The sequence below is a fragment of the Miniopterus schreibersii genome, assembly GCF_964146895.1.
Source record: "Miniopterus schreibersii genome assembly, chromosome: 18".
Lineage (NCBI taxonomy): Eukaryota > Metazoa > Chordata > Mammalia > Chiroptera > Miniopteridae > Miniopterus > Miniopterus schreibersii.
Window position 1 is genome coordinate 29,011,808 of NC_138121.1, and position 23,026 is coordinate 29,034,833.

At 52.1% G+C, this 23,026-nt stretch overlaps 2 protein-coding genes across 9 annotated transcripts in view; one reads left to right on the forward strand and one right to left on the reverse strand.

Moving 5' to 3' along the window:
- The window catches only part of GALNS (galactosamine (N-acetyl)-6-sulfatase), a gene marked incomplete at its 5' end in the record, with an annotated part of 30,063 nt that extends 14,194 nt beyond the window's left edge, over positions 1–15,869 (reverse strand). Inside the window, 10 exons of one of the 7 annotated variants that reach the window (XM_081119255.1) lie at positions 1,818–1,957; positions 2,313–2,440; positions 2,526–2,592; positions 3,894–4,037; positions 7,429–7,531; positions 8,276–8,350; positions 9,098–9,221; positions 10,834–10,948; positions 12,437–12,584; positions 15,634–15,858. In XM_081119255.1, the coding sequence (XP_080975381.1) occupies positions 1,818–1,957; positions 2,313–2,440; positions 2,526–2,592; positions 3,894–4,037; positions 7,429–7,531; positions 8,276–8,350; positions 9,098–9,221; positions 10,834–10,948; positions 12,437–12,584; positions 15,634–15,724 (1,135 nt within the window). Of the gene's footprint in view, positions 1–1,817; positions 1,958–2,312; positions 2,441–2,525; positions 2,593–3,893; positions 4,038–7,428; positions 7,532–8,222; positions 8,351–9,097; positions 9,222–10,833; positions 10,949–12,436; positions 12,585–15,633 lie in introns of all 7 variants that reach the window. The other 6 variants (XM_081119258.1, XR_013997581.1, XM_081119256.1 and 3 more) reach the window with 6 other exon arrangements.
- A 1-nt stretch (position 15,870) lies between these two features.
- Positions 15,871–20,272, forward strand: TRAPPC2L (trafficking protein particle complex subunit 2L). 2 transcript variants are annotated; one of them, XM_081119272.1, is made up of 5 exons: positions 15,871–15,959; positions 17,438–17,610; positions 18,594–18,681; positions 18,820–18,899; positions 20,077–20,272. In XM_081119272.1, the coding sequence occupies exons 1-5, from the start codon at positions 15,927–15,929 to the stop codon at positions 20,120–20,122; spliced, it is 420 nt and encodes a 139-aa protein (XP_080975398.1). In that variant the 5' UTR covers positions 15,871–15,926; the 3' UTR covers positions 20,123–20,272. The 2 variants fall into 2 exon arrangements, with proteins under 2 accessions (XP_080975398.1, XP_080975399.1); XM_081119273.1 differs by lacking the exon at positions 15,871–15,959 and adding an exon at positions 16,312–16,402.
- The last annotated feature ends 2,754 nt before the right edge of the window (positions 20,273–23,026 follow it).

Consider the following 23,026-nt stretch of genomic DNA (forward strand, 5'->3'; position numbering starts at 1 on the left):
GGGAAGGTGAGAGCTCAAGGTGCTGAGGTGGCTCACTTCCTTCCTCCCATTTTTCCAGGTCGCATGGTGGGTACATGGATTTTTATTCATTGTCATTTGTACCTTTTTAGAGATGCACACAGAGTTTCTGTCCGTATGAACTATTCCATAATGTAGAAACAAAGACCAAAGACAGGAGGGTGACTAAGTTCAAGCCTGGACTGGGAGGCTGCTGGTTCCAGCAAGGCTGGGCTGTCAGGGGAGGGCTCTCCTGAGCGTCCCATTCAGGGGCCAGCAGGGACATCAACACTCAGCTGGCTTTGGGCCTTTGCTGGGAGACAGGGGTCCACCCCTTCTCTGGAACCATCAGCTATACGAAGACGAAGCTCCTCCAAAAGTGGGGTAGGCCCACTGACCACAGGGTCGCCCAGTGCCTCCCTTTGCAGGCCTGTCCCCATGGGGTTGCCTGATGTCCTTCCAGAGCTGTCTGACTCAGGACCCTGCTGAGGCCCTGGCATTCTTTAAAAAGAATAAGATCAGCCCTGGCTGGGTGGCTCAGTTGGTTGGAGCATCGTCCTGTACACCAAAAGGTGGTGGGTTCGATTCTTGGTCAGGGTACATACCCAGGTTGCAGGTTCAATCCCTGGTTGGGCATGTACAGGAGGCAACTGATCGATGTTTTGCGCACGTGCTCTCTCTCTCTCTCTCTCTCCCCCTCTCTCCCCTTTACTCTCTCTAAAATCAATAAAAATTGTTAAAAAAAAAAAAGACGGTCAAAAGATAAAAAGATATACAACCACTAGGGTAAAACTCTTACAGGACACTGAAACACCAGGGTGCATGCAGCTACCTCACTCCATAACCTGGAAATCAGAGCTTACTGAAGGACCTGGAGCCAAGGCCCTCAAGAGGCCTGTAGGCCTGGCTTGGACACAGAGGCACAGAGCAGGTCTGGGGATGTGGGGCCCCCTCACTGCACCAGGGGCTCTGGGTGCCTCCACTCACAGCTAGCACTGCATGGGTGGGGGCTTGGTCCCTTCCTTCCTGGGTACCACTGCTCATGAGGGACGGGGGACCTGAGCTTGGCTGCCAGGGAGGCTGGAAAGTATGTCTCCTGCATCTTTAGCTCCTGGGGAGATGGTCATTACCACCACCATGAAGGAAGGCTCCTTAAAGTCAGAAAAAGGTGCAAATGTGGCTGGTTAGACACGTGACAATGGTGACCATGTTGTACCTAAGTTTAGAATAAAAACACTGATGGAGAAAACCAGCACTTTAGAGGGGAAAGCCCAGAAGTGACCCCATTCAGCTCCTAAATGTGAAGGAGGCTGAAGTGACCTATGTCCAGGGCCAGTCAGTGGCAGAGCCAGGACAGAATGAAGGTCCTGGCCTTGGTCTCCGTTTTCCCCCACCGAGCTCCCCCTCCTGACCAGGAACCTCCAGGGGAGCTAGACACAACAAACAATTCAGAAGAGGGGCATCGGGCAGTCACCGTTTCATACAATGACACACCCTTCCTGGGCCAGGAAAGGCTGAGGTACTCCAGCCTTTCAGGGGAGGAGAGTGCATCACAGAATGTGGGTGTTGGTGGGCAGCCCCATCAGCCTTGTGTGTGACCAGGCCCAAGCCAACCCCACAGGGCAGCTCTCAGGTCTCCTCATATCTGTTCCTACTAGACGCGGCCCCAGGAGGAGAGTGGACATCTTCCCCATGGCTGGGGCCCCCGGGCAGAGTCCTCTTCATACTCTGCCCCAGGGATGGCTGAGGGGACCCTGAGTGAGTCTCAGGGGGCCATCATTCTTGAGCGAATCCTTGTTTGGGGCACTCCAAATACTTGCCTTGTTTGGGAGCAGAAGCAAGGGCAGCACCATTGTCAGACGTGAAGAAAACAAATGTGTTCTCTGTGATCCTCAGGTCCCGAAGAAGGTTCAGGATTTTGCCCACGCTGTCATCGATTTCCCGGACAGCATCCCCGTACCTACGGGAAAGATGGGACACTTACCAGGTGGCCAAGGGCTTCAGTGTGATCAAAGAGCAGGTAAATCATAACTTTAGGGATAGACAGCAAAATGGACTGGTAAATTCACAGAAGAGGAGAGCTCAAGTTCTCAGTTAATGTAGGGGAGGGCCGACCACAATGCTGCAGCACTCCTCCCACTAATTCTGGGCTGACAGGTAGCTTCAGAGGCACAGATGCGTCAGTCTTTTCCTACAATTGATAATTTAAAACATAATGGTATTGAGTGCCCTGTCCCTGGAAGTAATCAAGCACAGCTTAACCTCATTAAGTGTGTGTGGGGGGGAGGTCTATGTCTCTAAGACCAAGGACTCACCGCCCTCGCTGACTGGTGCCTAAGAAAGGCTTAGAAGCATAAACAGGTGCATGTGTGGCATCGATGGCCCAGTAGAGGAAGAAGGGGCGCTGAGCTGCCTGCTGCCTCTTAATGAAATCCAGGGCCTCCTGAGGAGAACAACACACCATCTGGCCCTGCCCGAAGGCTGGACTTCCCCTGCCCCAGAGCCTGCCCAGCCCAGGCTTCCATTACCTGTAAGTAGATCTGAGTCAGGTTGGCTTCTCCAGATTTTTTATTAATTGGAAATTCTTCATAATATCTGAATTAACAGATCCAGAGAGAAATCAAGTTTCAGGTAAAGAAAGCCTCTTTTCCATGATTTCATAGGCAAAGTCATGAATCTCATTTAAAAGAATGAGTCCGGCCAAGTGTGGCTCAGCAGTTGAGCATGGACCTAGGATCCAGGAAGTCACAGTTCGATTCCTGGTCAGGACACATGCCCGGGTTTTGTGCTCCATCCCCAGAGGGGGGTGTGCAGGAGGCAGCCGATCATTGACTCGCTCATCATTGATGTTTCTCTCTCTCTCTCTCTCTCTGAAATCAATAAAGACATATTTTAAATAATAATAAATAATAAAGAATGGTGGAAATGTTCAGTTTATGAACAAATGAAACTGGAAGCTCGCACTGCTCTTGAGGGTAAGGTCTCCTCAAGGACGAAGGGGCTAAGACATGGTGCCATGATCACCATTTGGGAGGATGGGGAGCACTGTATAAGGACAGAGAGAGAGGAGGCAAGAGGTGGATCCCAGTTCCTTAGGGCTAATGAGCATGAGTTTTCTTTTTGAGGCGATGGAAATGTTCTGAAATGGGTGATGGCTGCACAACGCTGTGAATGTACTAGAGAGCACTGAACTGAATACTTTAAATAAATAGATGAACTGTCCCGTCAGTGAATTCTCTTAATTCTCTTACAATTAAAAAAGATGAGTTGGTCCAGCTTCTTGGTCTACTGATATATAATGAGGACCAACCAAAAATTAATAATAAAAAAAGGAAAAAAGATTAAGCCAAATAAAACTTAAGCAAGACCAGGACTCCACCTGGCATGGCCACGCTGCAGGAACTCCACTGCCAGGATGTGGGCAGGACCAGGGCAATCCTGAGGCAACCTGCCCTTCAGATGGCAATTTGCTCTTGGCAGGCTCACAAGTAAGGTTCATCCCATCATATCTTCTGTGATGATGCTGATTTCCTCAAAATCTAGTGTGCAGCCTCTAGATCTGGAACCCAGGACCTGCCACAGGGCTGTATGGACCCGAGCCCAGAAACAGTATGAATGGCTACCATGTGAACACACCTTGTTCTGGAGAGCATCTTTGGCTCTCATCATATTTTCTAAAAAGGTGAGCAACCCCCTATGTGTGGCTGAAGCAGTAGCCTAGGCAATGAGTCCTATACTGCTCTGGGCAGGCAGCCAGCTGTCAAAGCAGGACCCAGCACACTGGGACACCAGTGCTGGGGGCAGGTGCTTTTGGAAACTCCATTCAGCTCCTGGGCAGCCCCAGAAGGCAAGGGCTGGGTTCAGCATCAAGGGGTGAGAAGGGAAGCGACCATTACCTGCCAATCATCTCCCAGTCCCGGTACACAGGGATGTTGGGTCTGTCCCTGTTGTCATAAGGTCCAAAGTGACAGTTGGGGGATCCAAACCACTCATCAAATCCATGCTTCAGGGGGTGGAACTGAGGCCTGTGGCCCAGATGCCTAGAAAAAGGAAGCCAGGACACTTCAGGAAGTCCCACATGGGGACACCCCAAAGTTCCAAGGAGCAACATCCCATTAGCTTCACAGAACATTTAATGAAGCAAACGTCCCTCCAGCACCCAAAGTGTGCTAAGCCCGGGCACAGAAAGAGCTCACTCTCAAGGAGAATTCAGGACCAACTGCCCTCCCCAAGTGATGCTGCCAGGCTATAGCTAAGGGTCACAGATTGGGACAGTGCCAGGACCAGCTAATGCTGCTCACCAACTCAGTGTCTTGGCCAGAAATGGGGGTGGGTATGACTAGAAGGAAACACAGCAATGTGCCTACAGGGTGACAACTCTCAAGCTGTTCAGAAACCCAGGTGCTCTGCTTGGAGGGGAGTGGCCATCTGCAAGCTCCTGTCACCACATATTGCGGGTGTCATGCAAAGCTGTGAGAGCCTCTTTTTTTTTTTAAATCCTTACCCAAGGAGTGAGGATATTTTTTTCTATTGATTTTTTGGGGGGAGGGGGAGGAGAAAACCACATCCATTGGTTGCCTCCCACATGCACCCTGACGGGGGGCAGGTATCTGATCTACAACCCAGGTACGTGCTCTTGACTGTGAATCATGCCCTGGACCCTCTGGTGCATAGGCTGATGCTCTAACCGCTGAGCGATGCCGGCCACGGCTGTGAGAGCCTCTTGCTGGGCTGTGCCTTGCTCTCCTGTCCCCACGCCCCCCCTTCCCCTTGGGGGCACTTAATGTTGGGTCCCCTTGCCAATGGGAGGGCTGACACGCTCCCATCCAAATCAGGTTCTAGAGCTCCTTGAGCACAGCCCCACTTGTCCTTTGGAATACGGGGCTAATAGAGGTAGTTCTGGGTTCCGGCCTCCGCAGAGCAAGCCAGCTCCACCCTGGAAAGTGGGTGGGTTTCCTAGGTTTTTGTTTGCAGAAAGCTTCTTGCAGCGATGTGTGTTTGGAAAGCTGTGTCCCTGGAGCAGAGAGTCCTGTTCCTCTGCTGCACTTGGGAAGGCCCCATCCTGACCGCTCAGAGGCCCTGCAGTGGGCCATGCGAATCCCAAGTCCCTGTGAGCTCATTGCACCACTCAGTCAGAGGACACGGTGTATGGCAATGAGGAAAGCTGGCCCGGATGCAGGCTGGAACTGAGCCAGCCAGCATCTGAGTCTGGGTGACCGTAAGTGCATCTCTTGGGGCCTTGGTTCCCTACTGCTGGTTCTAAAATGCTCTGCCTCCAGATGGTTGCCTGGCACCCACCTTGGGCCTCTCTAGTCTCTCTGCCAGGTGCATCAACTCTGCTGTGACCTCTGTGCTTTGTGCTTCCTGTTTGTGACTCATGTCTTCTCTGGGCCGCAGTCATTTCTCAACACCTCACGCCAGCACTGGCTGTGAGTGGCTCTGTCGTGTACCCACATCTGCTACCTCAAACAGCCTTTGCTTAACAGAAACACCAGCGAAGGTCCTCCTCATGTTAAGATGTCAATTCAAAGTGTTTATTCCAAAACAGCAGCGGGGTCAGCCCTACCCAAAGGTGAGCTTGATCTGCATCATGCCGCAGCCCCCTAGGACTGGGGGAGATGGAGCAGCCTCTCAAAGAAGTCCAGGTTCCTCCACCCCAAACCTTGGTCAGGCTGAGGAAATCCTGATTAGTGGTGCTGGGGCCCAGAGGCAGGATGTCAGGGCAGTCACAACCATGACAGCTAACATCTCCTGACTATGGCCTTGTGATGGGACCCCTACTGAGACCAGGACCTTTACTGGGCCTAGGAGAGGCCAAGCCCTCCACACCAGGCCTCCCAGAGCCAGTCCTTGCTCTGGCCACAGTGGCCCTGACCCTGGCTCATCCACCAGCACTGTGTCCACCTCCCCAAGTTCACCCAGAGCTGCTTCTCTGGGCCCTGCCAGGCTCCCTCTGCATCTGTGTTCATCTCTCCACATGGAGATACACTCCCATTCCTGCTTTGGCTGCCCAGGCAATGACTATGAATGGGAGGCAAGGGACTCAAGGCAGAGCTGCCAGGCTGGGCACAGCGAGTTCCGGTCATCAGGGGCTCTTCCTTCTGCCAGCGCAGCACTGACACGGCTCTGGCAGGTCTCACAGCTGGCCTCTGCAACAGTCTCCCTGGGCCTTTCCGGCAATGCTCTGCACCGTGCAGGCAACAAGGGCTCCCTCAGCCCAGTGCGCCCCCACTAGCTCTGCTCTGCAGCCACTAACTCCTCTGAGTTCATCTGCCTGGCCGGCAGCTCCTAACTTGTCTCAGGAGGGAGAAAGCATTCATTAGGCAGCCTCCAGATCACCAGGATTTTCTGATGATTACTCTCCCAGTTTCTGTAGATCTCCCATACCTGTGACTGTCAATGTGCAAAGAGCTGCAGTTCGCAAGGGGCACAGACAAGGCATTCTTTCTTGATAAAGCACTGCTGGTGAGTGCCAGAGAGGTTAAGGGCAGAGGGTCCACAGTGTGTTGAAGAGACAATTAGGGATAAAAAATTATGGAAGGCTTCCTGTAGGAAGTGGGCTTGCTATTCTCTAAAGGCCCCAACACCCCGAAAAGGAAAGAGGACGTCTGACCTTTACACCAACCCACTTAGGCATCCTCAGGGAATGACACAGAAATTGCTTAACATGCTTAAAACAGCATAAAGAGCGTGCACAGTAACGTGACCTTCTACAATCATGATCATTTGATCCCAGTGACTCCACACTGCATGACCACATGACTATTCTCTACCTCCTGTTTGCTGCTGCTACTCTTCTTTTTTTGGTTAATGTTTTTATTCTAGGGTGTTTAAAAAAAATTATTATAAAATATTTCTGAACAACATAGGAACACTCTGTAACACACCAGCCTTGACATGTCTTCTTCTGTATATCCTTAGTTACAGGACTTCTGTTCAGCTAGACTTCAGGCAGTTCTCAGTGATGGTTGTTCTGTAGTTTAGTTGTAATTTGATGTGGTTGTGGGAGGAGGTGAGCACAGCATTTACTTGCTCTGCCACTTTGACCACTGACTGGTTGCCTCTTCATTTCACCACCAGACAGAGCTCTGTGCTTGCTGACAAAGTGTGTTATTCATGACAGCACTGCACATGCAATAATGTGGCTCCTTTGGTGACACTGAGGCAGCAGACAGCACCAGGAGAAGGAGAGAGGGGCAGGTGGTGGGATGTGCAATATCTGAGGAGAACGGTGGACTCACAGCCAACACCTCAGCCTAGAGATAGGCAGTCCCAGCAGCATGGCCATCCCAGCTTTCAAAGGAATGCTTCAGACATCTAAGTGGACCTAGAATTCAAAGACTCTACTTCTCACCCAAGTTTTTCCCATTTGGAAATGTTTAGCAACGACCCTGTGTGCATGTGCCCAGACAGGCAAGTGTCAGGACTCACCACTTGCCCACGATCTTGCTGACGTAGCCGGCGCCCTTCAGCAGCTTAGGCAGGAGGAGCTCAGTGTCTGGGATGCCACCCACGACCTCCTGAGGTGTATAGGCTGGAAGAGAACCACAGCGTGTGACCCACTCACACACATGGAGCAGGCTGTGCTGCTGGAGGTAATAGATTTGAACACTGGCCCTTCAGAGTCAATGGGAAAAGCCCTGGTGAGGACTGGCACTGCTGCATAGTACCTTTGGGGTCTTCCAGGCACTTTCCCAAAGTCAGCACAGTACTGGGTGCAGACAGACAGGGCAGACTGTGCCCCCTGCAGAGGGGTTGGCACTATCAGTCAGAGCCCCAGGCCCCTACCCCCTTTGCCCAAGGGTCTCTAGAACATGCCATCTGATACCATGAGGGTCCCACTCACACCAGGCTCCCCTCTGCTTTCTATACTACATTTCTCCCAGGGCTGTCCCCTGCTGACCTCACAGTGCCTGGTTTTCTCAGTAAGCGCTCCTTGAGGGGTGGCATGCCCAACTCACCAGACTGTGCAGGGCAGCCTGGGACAGGGCACGGCAGGGAAGGAGCAGTGAAATGTGCCTGGAGCTCTGCCCTGAATCCGAGACCTCGTATTAACCTCACCTTCTTTTCTACTTGCCTAAAATGCATTGTTTTTGATGAAAGTGCTGCAATGTTTTAAAATGGCATTCTGTAACCCAAACAAAGCCCTTGACCTTGGGTAATGAGTGCTGTCCTGAAGGAGAAAGGTCATATGTGAGGATGAGTGACAAATGAGCCTCCCTCACCCCTCTGGTCTTTGGCCTCCCAGACCTTCCGCGCACCCCAAGTGCACACGCACCATTCCTGGCCTGTGCGTTGGTGGTGTAGAAGCCGTTGCGGATGGGCAGACGTCCGGTGAGCAGGGCCGCCCTGGCTGCATGGAGGTGAAAAAACAGAAACACGATGAGACTGCGTCGTGCGTCAGGCCTGTGGCCAGCTCTGCGGAGCTTCAAAGTCCATCCAGCCTCCAGAGCTGGGTGGGCAGCTGCCCCTGTACTGACTGGCTCAGATGTGGGTCACTAGGGAGCGCTGGCCAGGCCAGGCCAGGCCAGGCCATGCAGCTCAGCATCGTCCAGCCCCCCAATCACTCTGCCCTGCTCCCAGGACACTGAGATGTGGGGTCCACATGGCCCCTCATGTGCCCCCCCCCATCCATCATTCCTTCTCTTCCACAGGCCGGCATTTAAGTAGAAGCCCCTCAGCAGTAGTGATTTTCCTGTACAGAGAAATAGGCTGCCCAACCCCTGCAACCTCGATCCCCACCCCCCTGGTGAGAACCACTTTCCAGCCAGTACTCCTGAACAAGTCACAGCACACAGTACCTGGAAACCAGCACTGCCACACATAGCATCTTTGGCCTCAAAGATCCTTACAGGGGACAAGCCCTAGTGGCCTACGGCCCCACGCCCCACACAGCATGGAACCTGGGACCCAATGTGCCAGGGAGCCAACAGAAACCTGACACATGCCTGCTGGACCTCTTGCCCTTGAGGAAATGTGGTGAAGCTTGCCCCTTTATCAGGCCTGCTCCTCATGCCACCCACCCCCCACCGGCCCCGTGCCTGCTCCCTGTGCCCACCTCCCCTGCCTACTCCCTGTGCCGTGGGCCAGCCTGACTTACATGGTGAGCACAGGGGGTTGGCTGTGTAGAAGTTTGGGAAAAGCATGCCCTCAGCGGCCATCCGGTCCAAATTCGGGGTCTCTCTGGAAGGCTCTCCATATACCCCCAGGTCACCCCATCCCATCTGCAGGAAAAAGCATGGAGAGAGGTGGATTGAACCTCCTCCTATCTTTGGGGCCCGTGCCACAGAGCTCCCTTATGATCCAACACCTGGCTCGGGCACAGGGAGCATGGGCCGCAGCTGAGCTTTAGGGATCACCTCCACCCTTGCCTCCACAGAGAAGAAGCTCTCATAAGTGTGTTGTGCAGACAGAGACTGGACATCAGGTGAAAGGTTCCCCACAAAGCTGAATGGAGCATGGCCATGTGACCCAGCTGCTCCACTACTGAAACATACACCACACAAAACTACATGCACGTCCATGGTAGTATGGTTCACGATGGCCCAAAGGAACACCCCAGTGTCCATCGAGTGAGCAAAAAAGACACACAACAATATCCATCTGACACTGGGTTAACAGCAGCCCCCAAATTTATGTGCACTCAAAACCTGTGAATGTAACCTTATTTGGAAGTGCAGATGTAACTAGCTAAAATGAGGTCATACTGGACTAGAGTGGGCCCTAAGTCCAATCAATGACTGGTGTCCTTTTAAGAGGAGGAGAAACACAGACACAGAGGGGAGACAGCGAAGGCAGAGATTGGAGCAACGCATTTACAAGCCACAGAGGAAAGGTAGGAAAGATCCTTCCTCTGAATCTCAGGAGAAACCAGCTCTGCCAATTCCTTGACTTCAGATTCTGGCCTCCAGAGCTAGGAAAGAAAAGATTTCTGTTGTTTTAAGGCACCAAATTTGTGGTAATTTGTTATGCTCCAGGAAACTAAAACACACACTATGGGATATTACGACAGCCTGGCCTCCATGCTGGGTCTCCTTAGAAGTCTCCTCAGCATGAGCCCCCAGGGTGTCACTTTCACAGTGGCTAACTGCTGTCCCCTCTCCTCCTGGAGGGGCAGGGGATGGGAAGAGCTCCAGCTCTGGGACAGGGCCCAGAGGACCAAGGCTGCTCTAGCCTCCAGCTGCCCGCTGCAGCCCGCTGGGAGTCGGGCCTCTCCTCATGGATTAACATTACTCCCTCCTGATAAGGTACCTGAGCACCAAAACTGAACTAAAATGACTATCCGACCCAGTGATTCCACTCCTGGGTGTTTCTGCAACAGTGTCCAAAACATATGTCTACACGAGAATGTACAGACAATATCCACAGTAGTGCTACCCCCAGTTGCCAAAAGGTACAGACAACCAAGTACCAACTGATGATGGATGGACACAATATGTCATCCAAACACTGGAATACTACTCAGCCATAAAAAAGGAGTGAAATGCTAACATGTGGGACAACATGGATGAACCTCGAAAACATGCTTTGTGAGAGAAGCCAGTCACAAGAGGACAAATATTGTATGATTCCAATTATATAAAATGTCCAAAAGCAAATCCACAGAGGCAGAAAACAGACTGATAGTTGTCAGGGACCAAGGGAAGAAAATAGGCAGTGACTGCCAGTGGGGACGGAATCTCTTCTTGGGGTGATGAGCACGATCTGAAATGGACTGCGGTGATGATTACACAATGCTGTGACTATCCCAGAAATCACTGAATTGTACACTTTACGGGGTGAATTACATGTACTGTGACCTGTATCTCAACAGAACAGTTAGAAAAGTGCAGGTACCTGGTGTGCTGCTGAGGCCTGGTGAGACCCTAGTGGTTCCCTGTCTCTCCAGGGGCTCTTAAAGCTCTTCTCACTCACTGGGCTCTGGTGAGTCAGCCCATAAGAAATCTCAGGCCTGTATGAAAGGACAAGAGTCTGAACTTACAGGAACATGCTTGCCTAAGACTGGACATAGCAGTGTGCTGATCCAGGAAACTCCAAAGACACTGGTTTGATTCTGTAGATATTTCTGAGAATTGGGCTCAGTGATCTCATGAAGAGATCTGGCAACTCTGGGTCATATGTGGATGGCTGTACACGTAGATTTGCCCAGGACAGTTATACTGTTGTCTGACTGTAATTATTAATGCCCTTCCTCTGCAATATAGGTTGTACAGCCACCCTTCCCATAAGGGTGAGCAAGGAGGGTGACACTGCCTCTAGTGAGACCCAGCCTCCAAGTTTCTCCCAGGCACTGCCTTCTCCTGCTGTTCTCATCTCCTGGCCTTAGGCTGGTTGTGACACATGGTTTGACAGCCCACTCAGGGCCTTTGTCTTTGGACCGTGCTATCTGCTCTCAAAGGCCCTTATGGCCTTAGGATTCCGGTTTTAGCCCTTTTAGCTTTGGATTTCTTTGGAGATGGTTTATTTTGAAGTCACTGAAATGGCTTTTCCATTTGGTAACAATAGGAGCTGAAATGAAATATGTGCCTGGAGAGAGGTGTGGCTGACAGAAGGAAGGAAGATGGCGTGCTCTCGGGCAGAGAAGGCACAACGTGCCTGAGTCCACCAAGGCTATACAGGAATTTTCACTATATTTCCCACAGGGTGAGAGGGGGAGTTGGAGCATGGGAAGGGGCATGTTCCTGTTTAGCATATAAGGTGCCATCCTGGATGAAAGGGTCTGCCCACCTCCTCCATCCTGCTCCCTGACTGGCTCTCTGGGATGGGAGGTGGGGGGGAGGGTGACACATTGGCCACAGGCCTCAGCTGCATAGGCCAGCAGACTCCTCCCCAGGCAGCGAGCCTGGCTCAGGGATATGAACTGAGTCTTCATGGTAGCTCGCGCTCCCACTGGGCCTGCTGGCCATAGGGCAGGTGAGGACACAGAGCAAGGGGCTTCTGGATCCTGCTGCCCGAAGTCCCAGCTGTCCCAGCCCGTCTAGTCAGGAGAGTTTGGTTTCCAATTTTGCTTAAGTCACTTTGTATGCGTTTTCCGTTATCTGCCACCAAAAAGTCCTGACTTATCCATGTTTGCTGACCAGGACAAAGGTCTTCCAGACTTCTTTGGTTTCAGCTGCCGGAGAACCCCAAAGTCACAGGAAGGAAGCTGCACTGGAGAGGCCGAGCGGTGGGGCTCCTGGCCACTGTCCTGAATCCTGCTACCCTACCCCAGGGCACCCAAGCAGGGAGGCTCCCCATGTCAGCCCCCTTGAGTAAAAACATTCCCAGTGTTGGTTATGCTCTACCACTCAGAAGCTTCAGGGCCTAAAAGACATTTCCAACAGAAATACGCAGGGGCCACCTGTGTAAGTTTACAAACCTTTTAGTGGCCTCATTAAAAATGCAAAAAGAAACAGATGAATGGGCCTAACATATTTTACTTAACTCAATACAGGCATACCTCATTTTATTGCACTTTGCTTTACTGTGCTGCACAGGTGTTTCTTTTCTTTCCTTTCCTTTTTTCTTCTTACAAACTGAAGACAAGCTCTTCACCAGCAAAAAGATCACAACTTGCTTTGTTGCAATACTTGCTCTACTGCAGTGGTCTGGAACCAGATAGGCAAAGTCTCTGAAGTATGCATGTATAACCAAAATATTATCACTTCAATAAACTGGAGCGCACATGACTTGCCTCACACATCTGTCACCTGGAGAGAAGGGAAGGGGCAGAAACCTGACAGAGCACTTGGCTGAGTCTCACCATCCAAAAGAGACTGCTTGACTGAGCCTTGACAGGGACTCCAGCTTGGAGAAGGCTGAATATTGACACAAAAAGCAAGCATTTCCAAGACTAATGTGTTGTTCATTAGGAAGCAGTTTCCCTACTGGCCATCAGGATGGACCAGCTGAGGGGCCACAGAGCCTGCTTTAGGAGCAGTCATCACCTGAATGAGTTCATGAGACTAAAAAGCATGTCCAGTGTAATCTCTGGGTGATGGAATTATGGATACACTTCTATGATCTTTTCAGGCACATCTGACTGATGCTAATTTTTCATAATAAAAAAATCATTGTAATAAAGAGTTGTTGTTTTTTAAACATTATTTTTCTTGTACTGAGTCTTCAAAATCTGAGTGCATTTTACACACTCAGCACCTTTCAATTCTAACCAGCCAGGACTGTCCAACAGCCATGTGAGGCTCCTGGCCTTGGTTCAAAGGCTCCTGTGAGCATCTTTGCTGGCCTTTTGGGGAACTTTGAACTATATTTATTCAACACTTCTGATACCAAATATGGTGGGGATTTCCACACCAGCGACTTCTCCAACTTTCCAGGCACCAGATGAGAGCCCAACAATTCAGTTCAGTTCTGACACTAGCTAGCTGGAGCTTGCCTCAGACCCCACAGGTCAAGGGCTCAGTCCCACAAAACTGCCCCCCTTCAACCAGCCACAAGTCCCAGGCCTCCTGAACTTCTCACCAACCTGCTATAAGTTGGGGGTACAGATCTGCTCAAGTTCCATAATTTGCTAGATCGGCTCACAGAACTCAGGAAAGTGCTGCATTTACAATTATGAACAACTCAGGAAGAGGTACCTAGGCTGAGGTATGGGGAAGGGGCAAGGAGCTCTGCACTCTCTCCTGCTCCACGTGTTCTGTTGCTTAGGGTTCTTTTTCAAAGGAGGTCTCATTACACAGGCACAACTGATTGAGTCATCAATCTCTGGTGATAGAACTCAATCTCCAGCTACTCACTTTTCCCTCTCCAGATATCAGGGCTGTGCTGGAAGCTTCAACCCTCGAATCACACCTTGGTCTTCTGAGGACCTCATCCTGAAGCTACCCAGGGCTCCAGCCATCTAATTCATTAGCACACCAGACACCGCTATCACTACAAGGGTTTTAGGAGCTGTATGCCAGGACACTGTCTTTTATTACACCACAGGACCTGCCATCACAGCCTGCCCTCTGCCCTGCCTCAGTCCTCACACCACAATGAGGAGAGCTGGATAGGGAGGAGACAAGAGCTTCAGTAACTTCTCTAGGCTCAGGGGAGAAGGATTGCCAGCCCAGGTTTGTCTGCATCCCCATTTTACCTGGAAGCCTCACGTTGATTAATTTCAGAATTTCCATTCCACTCCCAGCTTCCTTCGGAAAGGAGCACAGGAAAAGGAGTTGCACAGGGAAAAGTGAAGGACTCAACTTCCACACAGGAATGGTTCTACCTTCCTACTCTCCAAAGGGCTGGCCCACAAGTGTGACCTTGCTCCTGGGGCTGCACATGCACCTGACAGGGTACGCTCTTTCACTTCAGCGAAAGACCTGATCTTTGGCTGTTTCTCCTCTCCACCCTTCCTTCCTCTCCTCATTCTCAAAATGGGAATGAATTTAGAGACACTGTACTGCATGGGAGAGGAAAGCCCAGGCCAAGGTGGGCAAATGGATGAAGAACAGAACCTGCTTTTTTCCAAACTACTGGGACATTAGCCACTTGCCACAGGGATCTCGGCTGCCACCCTGGGTCTTGGCGAACAGCTGCCAAGCACCGTCTGGTCCCAGCATCTATTTGAACCTCTTTCTTCCTCTTCTGGTCTTTCTGGTCACCCAGGGTCCTTTGGTTGCCCCAAGTTATCTCAAATCCCCGAGTATTATTTCAAGATCTGAAATGTTTCCTTCTTTTCACTGGATCCAAGAAGCCACGTGCCAGAGCTGCAGATCTGTAATCTTAATAAGAGTGGACCCCCAAGGTAGGAAGGAGACCTGCTCCTCGAAAGACTGACTTGCCTCTTCAAAGAGGCACTTGTTTAAATACCCACTTCTGGGTTAAGCATCTCATTAACTCACTTAATTAAGCCTTGCTACAGCTCTGAGAGGTAGGAATTGCTTTCCTATTTTACAGATGAGCATACTGAGGCTCAAAGATGTCAAATGACTCTCCATGGTCACACAGCTCACAAAGGTAACACCGAAAAAAATACAACTTTGAGCCGGAGGGCTTACATTCAGCCTGCTCTGGGCCTCCACCCCATGCAGACCATTCCCCCTTCTCCCATCTTCCATTTAGTGTGATCTGCTTTTCAGCCTGGGGCAAAATCAATCAAGCATATAGGACACCAAAAGCCATACAAAACAAAGCAAAACCAAACCAAACAAACAAAAGACCTGACGTTTGACTAGAATTCTCAACAGGGCCAGAGCAGCCTGCTCAGGTGGACAGGGGCAGCCCTGGGGCAGGACAGGTGCAGAGCAATCAACTTCCTAGGCAGGCAGAGCGGGGTCCTGGTCAGCTTGTCACCCCCTTCCCTGACCAGGGACGCACTGGGTGGGCGGGCAGGGATGAGCAGGGCCTCCTACGGGCTGGTCCTCACCTGGCCAGGGCGGCAGCAGGTCTGGGCTGCCCTTCCACCCTACCCGAGCGAGAGGGGCAAGAAGGGAAAAATGCTGGAGGAATCTTCTCCCAGCCTGGACACGACTACCTCGCTTCAGTTTCACTCACTTGTGAGGCTGCAGCCCGCAGGCCAGGCGCTAACCTCGCACCAGCTGACCGCCCCCACGGCCGCTCCCTTCCAGGGCCTCCCCCACCCACAATCCACCCCGCAAGTGTGTCCCCCACCGGCCGCCCAGCGCGCAGCCCTGGAGCCCGGCCCGCACTCACGTCGTCCATCAGCAGGAGCAGGATATTGGGAGGCTGCGGGGTGCCACTGGCCACCAGCCCCGCTGCACTGAGCACCAGCAGCAGCTGCCATTTCATCACCACAGCAACCGCCGCCATGGCAACCAAGCCGGGCGCTCCGGAGCCCGGGAGAGCGGCTGGAAGAGGGCGGGTGGCTTTTCCTTCCCGGCGGCGGGACTAGGCCGCCCAGACCCGCCGGACGACAGGAGGGGCGGGGCGCGGGCGGCGCGTGACCGGCTGGTGATCACGTGACGCGGCCGGCCGGGCCTCCCAAGATGGCGGTGTGCGTGGCGGTGATCGCCAAGGAGGTGCGTACGCCAGCGGACTAAGGTCGGCCGTGCGGTGCTCCGGCACTTGCCGGTACCTCTGCCCAGGTCCCGCCCTCGGTCTCCGCCTTCCCACTTCCCTACCCCGAGGGCCCCGGAGGGACAGGCCCGCGGGCTTCGCGGAGCGGACGGCGTCGGGGCGGTTCCGGGGAGGCGCCGCCCACACTCGCTTCTGCAGCTGCGCAAGCGTCATGCCCCCCCCCCCCCCCGCCGCCGCGGGCGCCCACCGGCCGGAACCTCTTCTCCCGCGGGGCCTCTGTCCCGCCCGGCGCCTCCACGCCGCGCCCCGCCCCACTCCTCCGGTTCCGGAGTCGGCCGCCCACTTCCCCATCCCGCAGCACCGCGCGCTCCCGGCCACGCCATCGCCCGCTCGGACGAGCGACACCACACACAGCAGTCACAGTGCTGCTTTGAAAACAAATTAGGTCGTGTCACGCTCCCGCCTAAAATCTCTCCAGGGCCTTCTCGCTGCCTCGGGTTAAGATCTGAATGACCTGGTCGCCTTCCCCCCTCCCCCATGCCGCTAACCCCGCCGTCTCCACCCCGCGGCATTCCCCGCAGCTCCCTGACGGGCTCTGCCCCTGGAACTCCTCTCCCCCAGACCCCTTTCCCCGTCTTCCATCCCCTTCACTGGCCACCATAGATTTCATTTCCTCTAGGAAGCTGTTTCTGAATTCTGACCGAGCTGGGTAGCTGGCCACACGCTCCTATTACAGTGTCCTTCGGTTCTCAGTGAGACCAGGCTTATGAGGCGTTCCTGCCTTGAAGCTCCCTAATGCCGGCTTCCTTCAACACGTTATTTATTCGTTGGCGGCTTTGTTGACTGTCTCCGCCAGATGTCAGCCCCATTAGAGCAGGGACAGTGGGGAGCGCCCGGCGAGGGACAGAAGCAATGAATTGTGACGTGAGGGTGTCCCCGGGAAGATGCTGTTAATTCCAGGATTAAGATGGTCAGAAATGGATGTGCAGAGATGGAGGAAGGTTCGAGCCAAGCCTTGAAGCGTTTAGTGAGAGGCAGGCCAGTGCCTCTGCTAAGGTGAAAGAGATTGCAGGAGGTGGTGTATCAGGAAATAGCCAGTATTATGGGGCCAGGAGGAGAGCTGGTGCTGGTGCTGGGGCCTGCACAGAAGGTAAGTGACCTGTCTAGGTGACAGGGTTAGTTGTCAGGCCGTGCTCAAACCCATTTTTGAGAGCCATCTTTTTTTTTCTGCCCACCCTAGGGATGCATGCCCCCTTTGCAGACAATAGGTAAACCTTCTCAGATTCGATTGGGTTCCCTGAAGGCAGTGCCCACAACAGTCTGGAAAATTAACCAGTGAGTTTTAGAGAAGGGGAGTGTGTTCCTGTGGCTGGTTGGCACTTGGCTAGTCCTCCGCCCCAAGTGCTCTGGCCTCGTTTTCGTAATTGGTGCACACAGGGTGGATTCACATCACCTCAGTTGCTGTCATCCCCTCTTGCAGAATTACCCTCTTTACATCCGAAGCGTCCCCACAGAGAACGAGCTGAAGTTCCACTACATGGTGCACACGTCCCTGGATGTGGTGGATGAGAAGATCTCTGCAATGGGGAAGGCTCTGGTGGACCAGAGGGAGCTCTACCTGGGCCTGCTGTACCCCACAGAGGACTACAAGGTGTATCCTTCACACCCAGCAGGGGCCTGTCAGCGGGCTTCTCCCTCTAGGGTTGGAATCCAGGGATTCTGCCTGTAGTTGTGTGGTATACTGTAGGATCAGATAGCCTTGAAAGGCATTTTGTACCACCACTTGAAAAGAGCAAAAGGTGAGGGCTTTTAGCCCAGGGAGAATTAGGGCAGCTTGAGGCTATTTGAGACCTTACCATTTTAACCTTTAATTAGGATAATGTGGGAAAAGCTAGGCTTGAATTACCTAGAAAATTGTGACAGTTTGCATCTGTCTCTTGTCAAGTTTACAGAGGAGCTGGGGAAGCTCCTAGTTTATGCCTGCAAGGATTTCTTTCTCAGCAGGGCCGCCACTGAGCAAGGAATGATGGGTTCACTCCTTTCATTATCAGGCGGAGCCCCACAAGTCACTGTAAAATCTTAACCACTCCCTTGGGGCAAATAGCTTGAAACCCATGGCGTTCAAAGAAACTCCCACAAGCAATGATGCAGCTTGCCCACAGTGATGCTTGCCTGGGAGCCAATGTTCTATGAGATGAAGTGGCCTTTAAAGATGTGGACACTGCAGGCAGGATTTGCCCTTTGTGAAATTTCTAAATTTTCAGTTAACACTCCTAGGCTAAGCATTGATTCATAAAGAGGGCAAGGCCTGGGCAGGGCAGCCCTGGAGTCTGAATCAGGATGGGGTTTAGGTGCCTGCCCTTTGCTTCTCTAGTAAACACCAGAAGCTGCCCGAAGGGAGTGTGCAGTCATACCCAGTGTGGTCTATGTGGTCCTCCTGGCATTGTAAGACAGGCCCAGCCTGGGGCACTTCCTGTAACGCAAGGTTTGTTATGTTTCTCCAAAGTGGCTTTGGAGAGGGAGTGGGGGGCATGCACAGATGGCCCTCTACTTTCACACTCTGCACTGTGAGGCTCTTGTTTCATGCTGTCTCAGAGTCCCTGTGTTGACAGCATGTTCCCTAACCAGCTGTGCAGATATGGCTACGTGACCAACTCCAAGGTGAAGTTTGTTATGGTGGTGGATTCCTCCAACACGGCACTTCGAGACAATGAGATTCGCAGTGTGAGTGCAGGGTGTCTGTAAGCCATGCCTGGGGCCATTTGTTTCCCTTTTTACACTTTGTTTTAAAATGTTGAGAGGCAAAAAATAAGGCAGTAATCTTGTGTACATGTAAATTAAAAACGTTGGTTCTTGTTCCAGATGTTCCGGAAGCTGCACAACTCCTACACAGATGTGATGTGTAACCCCTTCTATAACCCAGGGGACCGCATTCAGTCCAGGTGGGCCTACTACTCTCAGGTTGCTACCTATGTTTGTAGGCCCTGCCTTCCTAAAAGGCAGTGATTTTGAAAGGGAGGGAAGTCTTTTTAAGGGATGGACACTTTTCTAAGGCACCAATTCTAAAGCAGCAGAACTCTGTTTTTTCAAACAAACTCCCACACAAATTTCCAACATATAAAACAGAGGGGAATGGGGGGGCAGAGCTGGCCCATTTGGTTTCCCACGTGCACCCCACAGCTACTGGGGCACCATCACAGAACCAGTGGGGGCCCAGGCATATGGACAGGAGCCTTCTGGGAAAACATTCTCCTGTTGCTGCCTAATTCTGTCTTTGATATTGAACTTGGATGGTGAGGAAATTGGATTGCAGGTATCTTCAAATAGCCTTCAAATAAAGTCTTTTAGATGTTTTTATTGATCTCAGTGAGCAGAAGGGAGAGGGAGAGAGAGAGTCATCGATCAGCGACCTCCTGCACACCCTCTACTGGGGATCGAGTCCACAACCCAGGCATGTGACCTGAGCAGGAATAGAACAGTGACCTCCTGGTTCATAGATCGATGGTCAGCCACTTAGCCACACTGGCCGGGCCAAATAAACATTCTTTTAATGTCAAAACGCCATGAAGTTGCTTCATATAAAGAAGCATTCACACACTCCAGGCCTACTCCTGGGAATTCCCTACATTTCTAGATACGTTTCCCAAGGGGCTGCTTGTAGCCGCCAGGCGAGAGAACACTACAGTGACCTGAGCCAGGCCCTTCCTGCGGCGCCTTCTCTCAGCTGTGATACTGTTTTTTGGGTCACCCTGGGTCCCGGGGGGAGAAGCCAGCGCTGTTATGTAGAACCCTGTGACTCCTGGGCTGTTCAGGGCAGTGACAGCCACTGTTCTTGCTGTTCTGCAGCTATGCATGCCCACGCTGCTCTTCCACCCCTGCCTGGAAACCCACTGGGCAGGACCTCGGGAAACCTGAAGGCAAGTGGGAGGCAGGAGACTTAGGTTCTCACTGCCAGGTATGGCAGGACACACGACCTGGTCTCTCATCTAAGTTTACTTATCTGGGTGTTAGAGACTGATGCCCAGAATGCCATGGGATACAGGCAGTGCCACAGAGCCTGTCCGGCAGGGGGGTGGAGGGCCAGGTCTCTTCTCTGAATTGGTATGTTTCTGTTTGCAGGGCCTTTGATAGCATGGTGACATCTATGATGATACAGGTCTGTTGAGTGAGAAGATTGCTGCCTGTTGATTGAAGAGAAGTGTTTTGTACATAACCGTATTGTGTAGATGTGTATTTATTATCATTTACCTCTTCCTTAGTGTCACATATGTGTCACGTGGTGTGGTGCATGTCAATTAAAGATCTTGTAACATCAGATTTGGTGTTTTCCTTCCGTGTCTGCAGAAGTTTTAACTACAGAGTATTTAATGCAGGACTGTTCAGGGATGGGGACAGAGGTCAGGGACCAGACAGCAGGGAGCTGTTGTCCGCACAGGCATGAAGGGGCAGTGGGAGCTGGGTGGCAGGAGCCCACAGAGCTTGGAGCCCTGGAGCAGCCAGCGAGGAGGCTTCAGAGGGACTTGTGGGCCAGCCTCTCTGCTCCACCTGCTGCTCTTGCGGCGCCCTCCAGTGGCTGAACAGGTAGGGTGTTGCATAGGGCCTCATTTCTGTAGCTGGATTTAGAGGGGCACAGGGGACAGCCCCGAACACATTCTTCCACAGGGAGAGCTTCTTTTTCTGGTCTTGCATTCAGCCTGATGTCTGGACTTAGCCCAAACTTGGGAGGCAGCCCTTACGAGATCTAGGACACTTTGTGTAACTGCAGTGTTTCACCTGTCCTGCTTGCTTTTTTAGTATGAAGGAGTCCTCTTCCACCTGTTAGTGCACAGGGTTTCTAGTGGCCTGAGGGCCAGACCGGGTTAGATGTTGAGTCCCCTGCTGCCCCTGAGGCCCAAGGGCAAGCTCCCTGTGGCAGGAGGGCTTACATTTGAGGAGGAGCTGGTGTAATGTCTGCATTTTACTTCCCTGGAGGCTTAGTCAGCCAAGTCCAGAGGACAGTGTCAGCCCCTTCTGGGGTCAGGCAGGTCCTAATGCCCTTTGCCATTTGCTACTGTGCCCTGTGAAGTAGAGTCGACAAGGACCTGCAGGTCTGAGCCCCACCCACACAGTCTGCTCCAAGTTGTATTCTCACAGAGCTGGTGGCTGGCTTCCTTGAGTCAGTGCCCCAAAACAGTTGTGAGTTCCTCCCTTCCACCCTCAGTCACGGGAGAGGGTCTCTGCCCAGGAGGAAGGTGGCTCAGCTCCCTCTGGGGAATGGGGAAGGCTGTGACATTGGTCAGCCTGGGGCTGGAACTGGGAGATGACCTTTTCTCTGCACCCCTTTGGGTTTCCTTTCCTTCTAACAAGCACAGTATTAATTTGTTAAATTACAGAAGCAAAAAAAAGAAAAAAAGCTTTAACAGGAGTGTGTGTTTAAAAGAGGTTCCAGTCCCCCCACTCCTGCCTCACCGCAGGTGGAACTGGAAGACTTAGAGTAGGGCTGAGAAGTACCAAGCAGGCGCTGGTTGCAATGCCAGTGGACCACAGGCCCCTCTCAGGATTTCTTCCCTGCATTCCATGGTTGAGGTTTCAATAGTGACCTCTCCTGCCTTGAGTAGTGGCTCTGGTAGGGATTACAAGTTGCTGACCCAGTATCCATCCTTCCTTGCTTTCTCACTAAATTCCCCATTACCTTGAGAAAGGTCCTTCCTACCTTTATAGAACACAAGGATAGGTGGTTATGGCATGTAAGTGGATGGTGTTGGGGGGGGACTTCCAGGAAAGATACTTCAAAAGGGGGTTCACCTGGCAGATGGAGTACCCCTCCATCTTTTCCCTTCTTCCTGCCTAAAACTTGAATGTGATGACTGGAGCTCTTGCAACCATCTTGAGATCATGATAAGATTCATCTAAGGATAGGGAGCTAGCAGGAGCCTGTGTCTTTGCTGACATATCAACCCTGGGCTACTGGTATTTAGCAATTTTTATGTGAAAAACAAATAAAAAACCCTTGTTGAAGCCATTGCTCTTCGGGTTTTTCTGTATTTTCAACTGACCAACCCATAAATGCTTTCCACATTAGGGAGTTTTCACACACCTTCTTAGGTAGCATTCCCATTTTAGGCCTTGAGGAAATCAAGGGTTAGAAGTAATCTGCTGGTCTTTGTTCTGCCAGCAGAACTGTTAGATGGCAGTTCCATGTTATCTTTTTACATCTTTATACAAGAGGTGGTCTTGTTGAGGGCCACCTGCCTGCCTGCCCCCTGCCACCCCAGGGCTGAGCCCCTCAGATTTACTCCTAGTCAGCCCTTGGCTGTTATTCCAGGTGATTTCTTAGCTGAAGTTCACTGCCAGCAGTCTTCCTTTGGGCATCAGTGCCTCTCCCTCTCCTCCCTTCTGCCCCAGACCAGTTGGGCAAAGGGAGCCGTGTGTCTGGGTTTCCTCCAGGCACAGCCGCCCCACTATTAAGGGCCAACGTTGACCCCAGGTCACAAGGGACACGTGACCTGTTTTCCCTGGTGCTAGAGAATGGGGATGGGGGCCAGGGACAGAGACAGGGACCAACCCACCTGTGGACTATCTGGGTGGCCCCATGTGTGGCTAAAAGCTCAAAGCATCTCTGTTTGAAATTTAAAGGATTGAAAATCAAATAAGCATAACAAGGCTGAGAGGCAGGTGTCTGGGTCAGTCGCAGTGGGAGGAACGTGTGCCCTGGAAGCCACCAGACCTGGGGTGGAGACATAATTAGCGACTGCTTCCCCTGTAGCATGGGGGCCGATGGTGCCACTGTTAGCCCCAACACTGCCCTTTGGCTGTTAGCAGTGAAGTGCGGTAGAGAAGGGTCTCGGCCCCACAGCCACATCCTATCTGTCGCCTGTCTTTATAGAGTGCACCTGAGAAAGTGAACGAGTGTCCAAGAGACAAATAAACGGAGGTCTGTTGTGATGTATTTTTAAAAATCATTCAAATTTAATTATGCTTTACTTTTAAGACACATTTATATTTTTCTTTAAAAGGAGTTAGTCAAAGAGCCCTGAGTATGCCAACCCTGAGCTGACTCAGCTCTGCCCGGGCCTTGCCTGTCCGAAGC

What these genes read in the sequence shown, in the direction of transcription:
- TRAPPC2L (XM_081119272.1), top strand. Translation starts at nt 15,927, where the DNA reads ATGGCGGTGTGCGTGGCGGTGATCGCCAAGGAG. An exon ending in TGGCGGTGATCGCCAAGGAG is followed by an intron (nt 15,960 to 17,437) that starts GTGCGTACGCCA and finishes CCCCTCTTGCAG; the next exon opens with AATTACCCTCTTTACATCCG. An exon ending in GGGGACCGCATTCAGTCCAG is followed by an intron (nt 18,900 to 20,076) that starts GTGGGCCTACTA and finishes TTCTGTTTGCAG; the next exon opens with GGCCTTTGATAGCATGGTGA.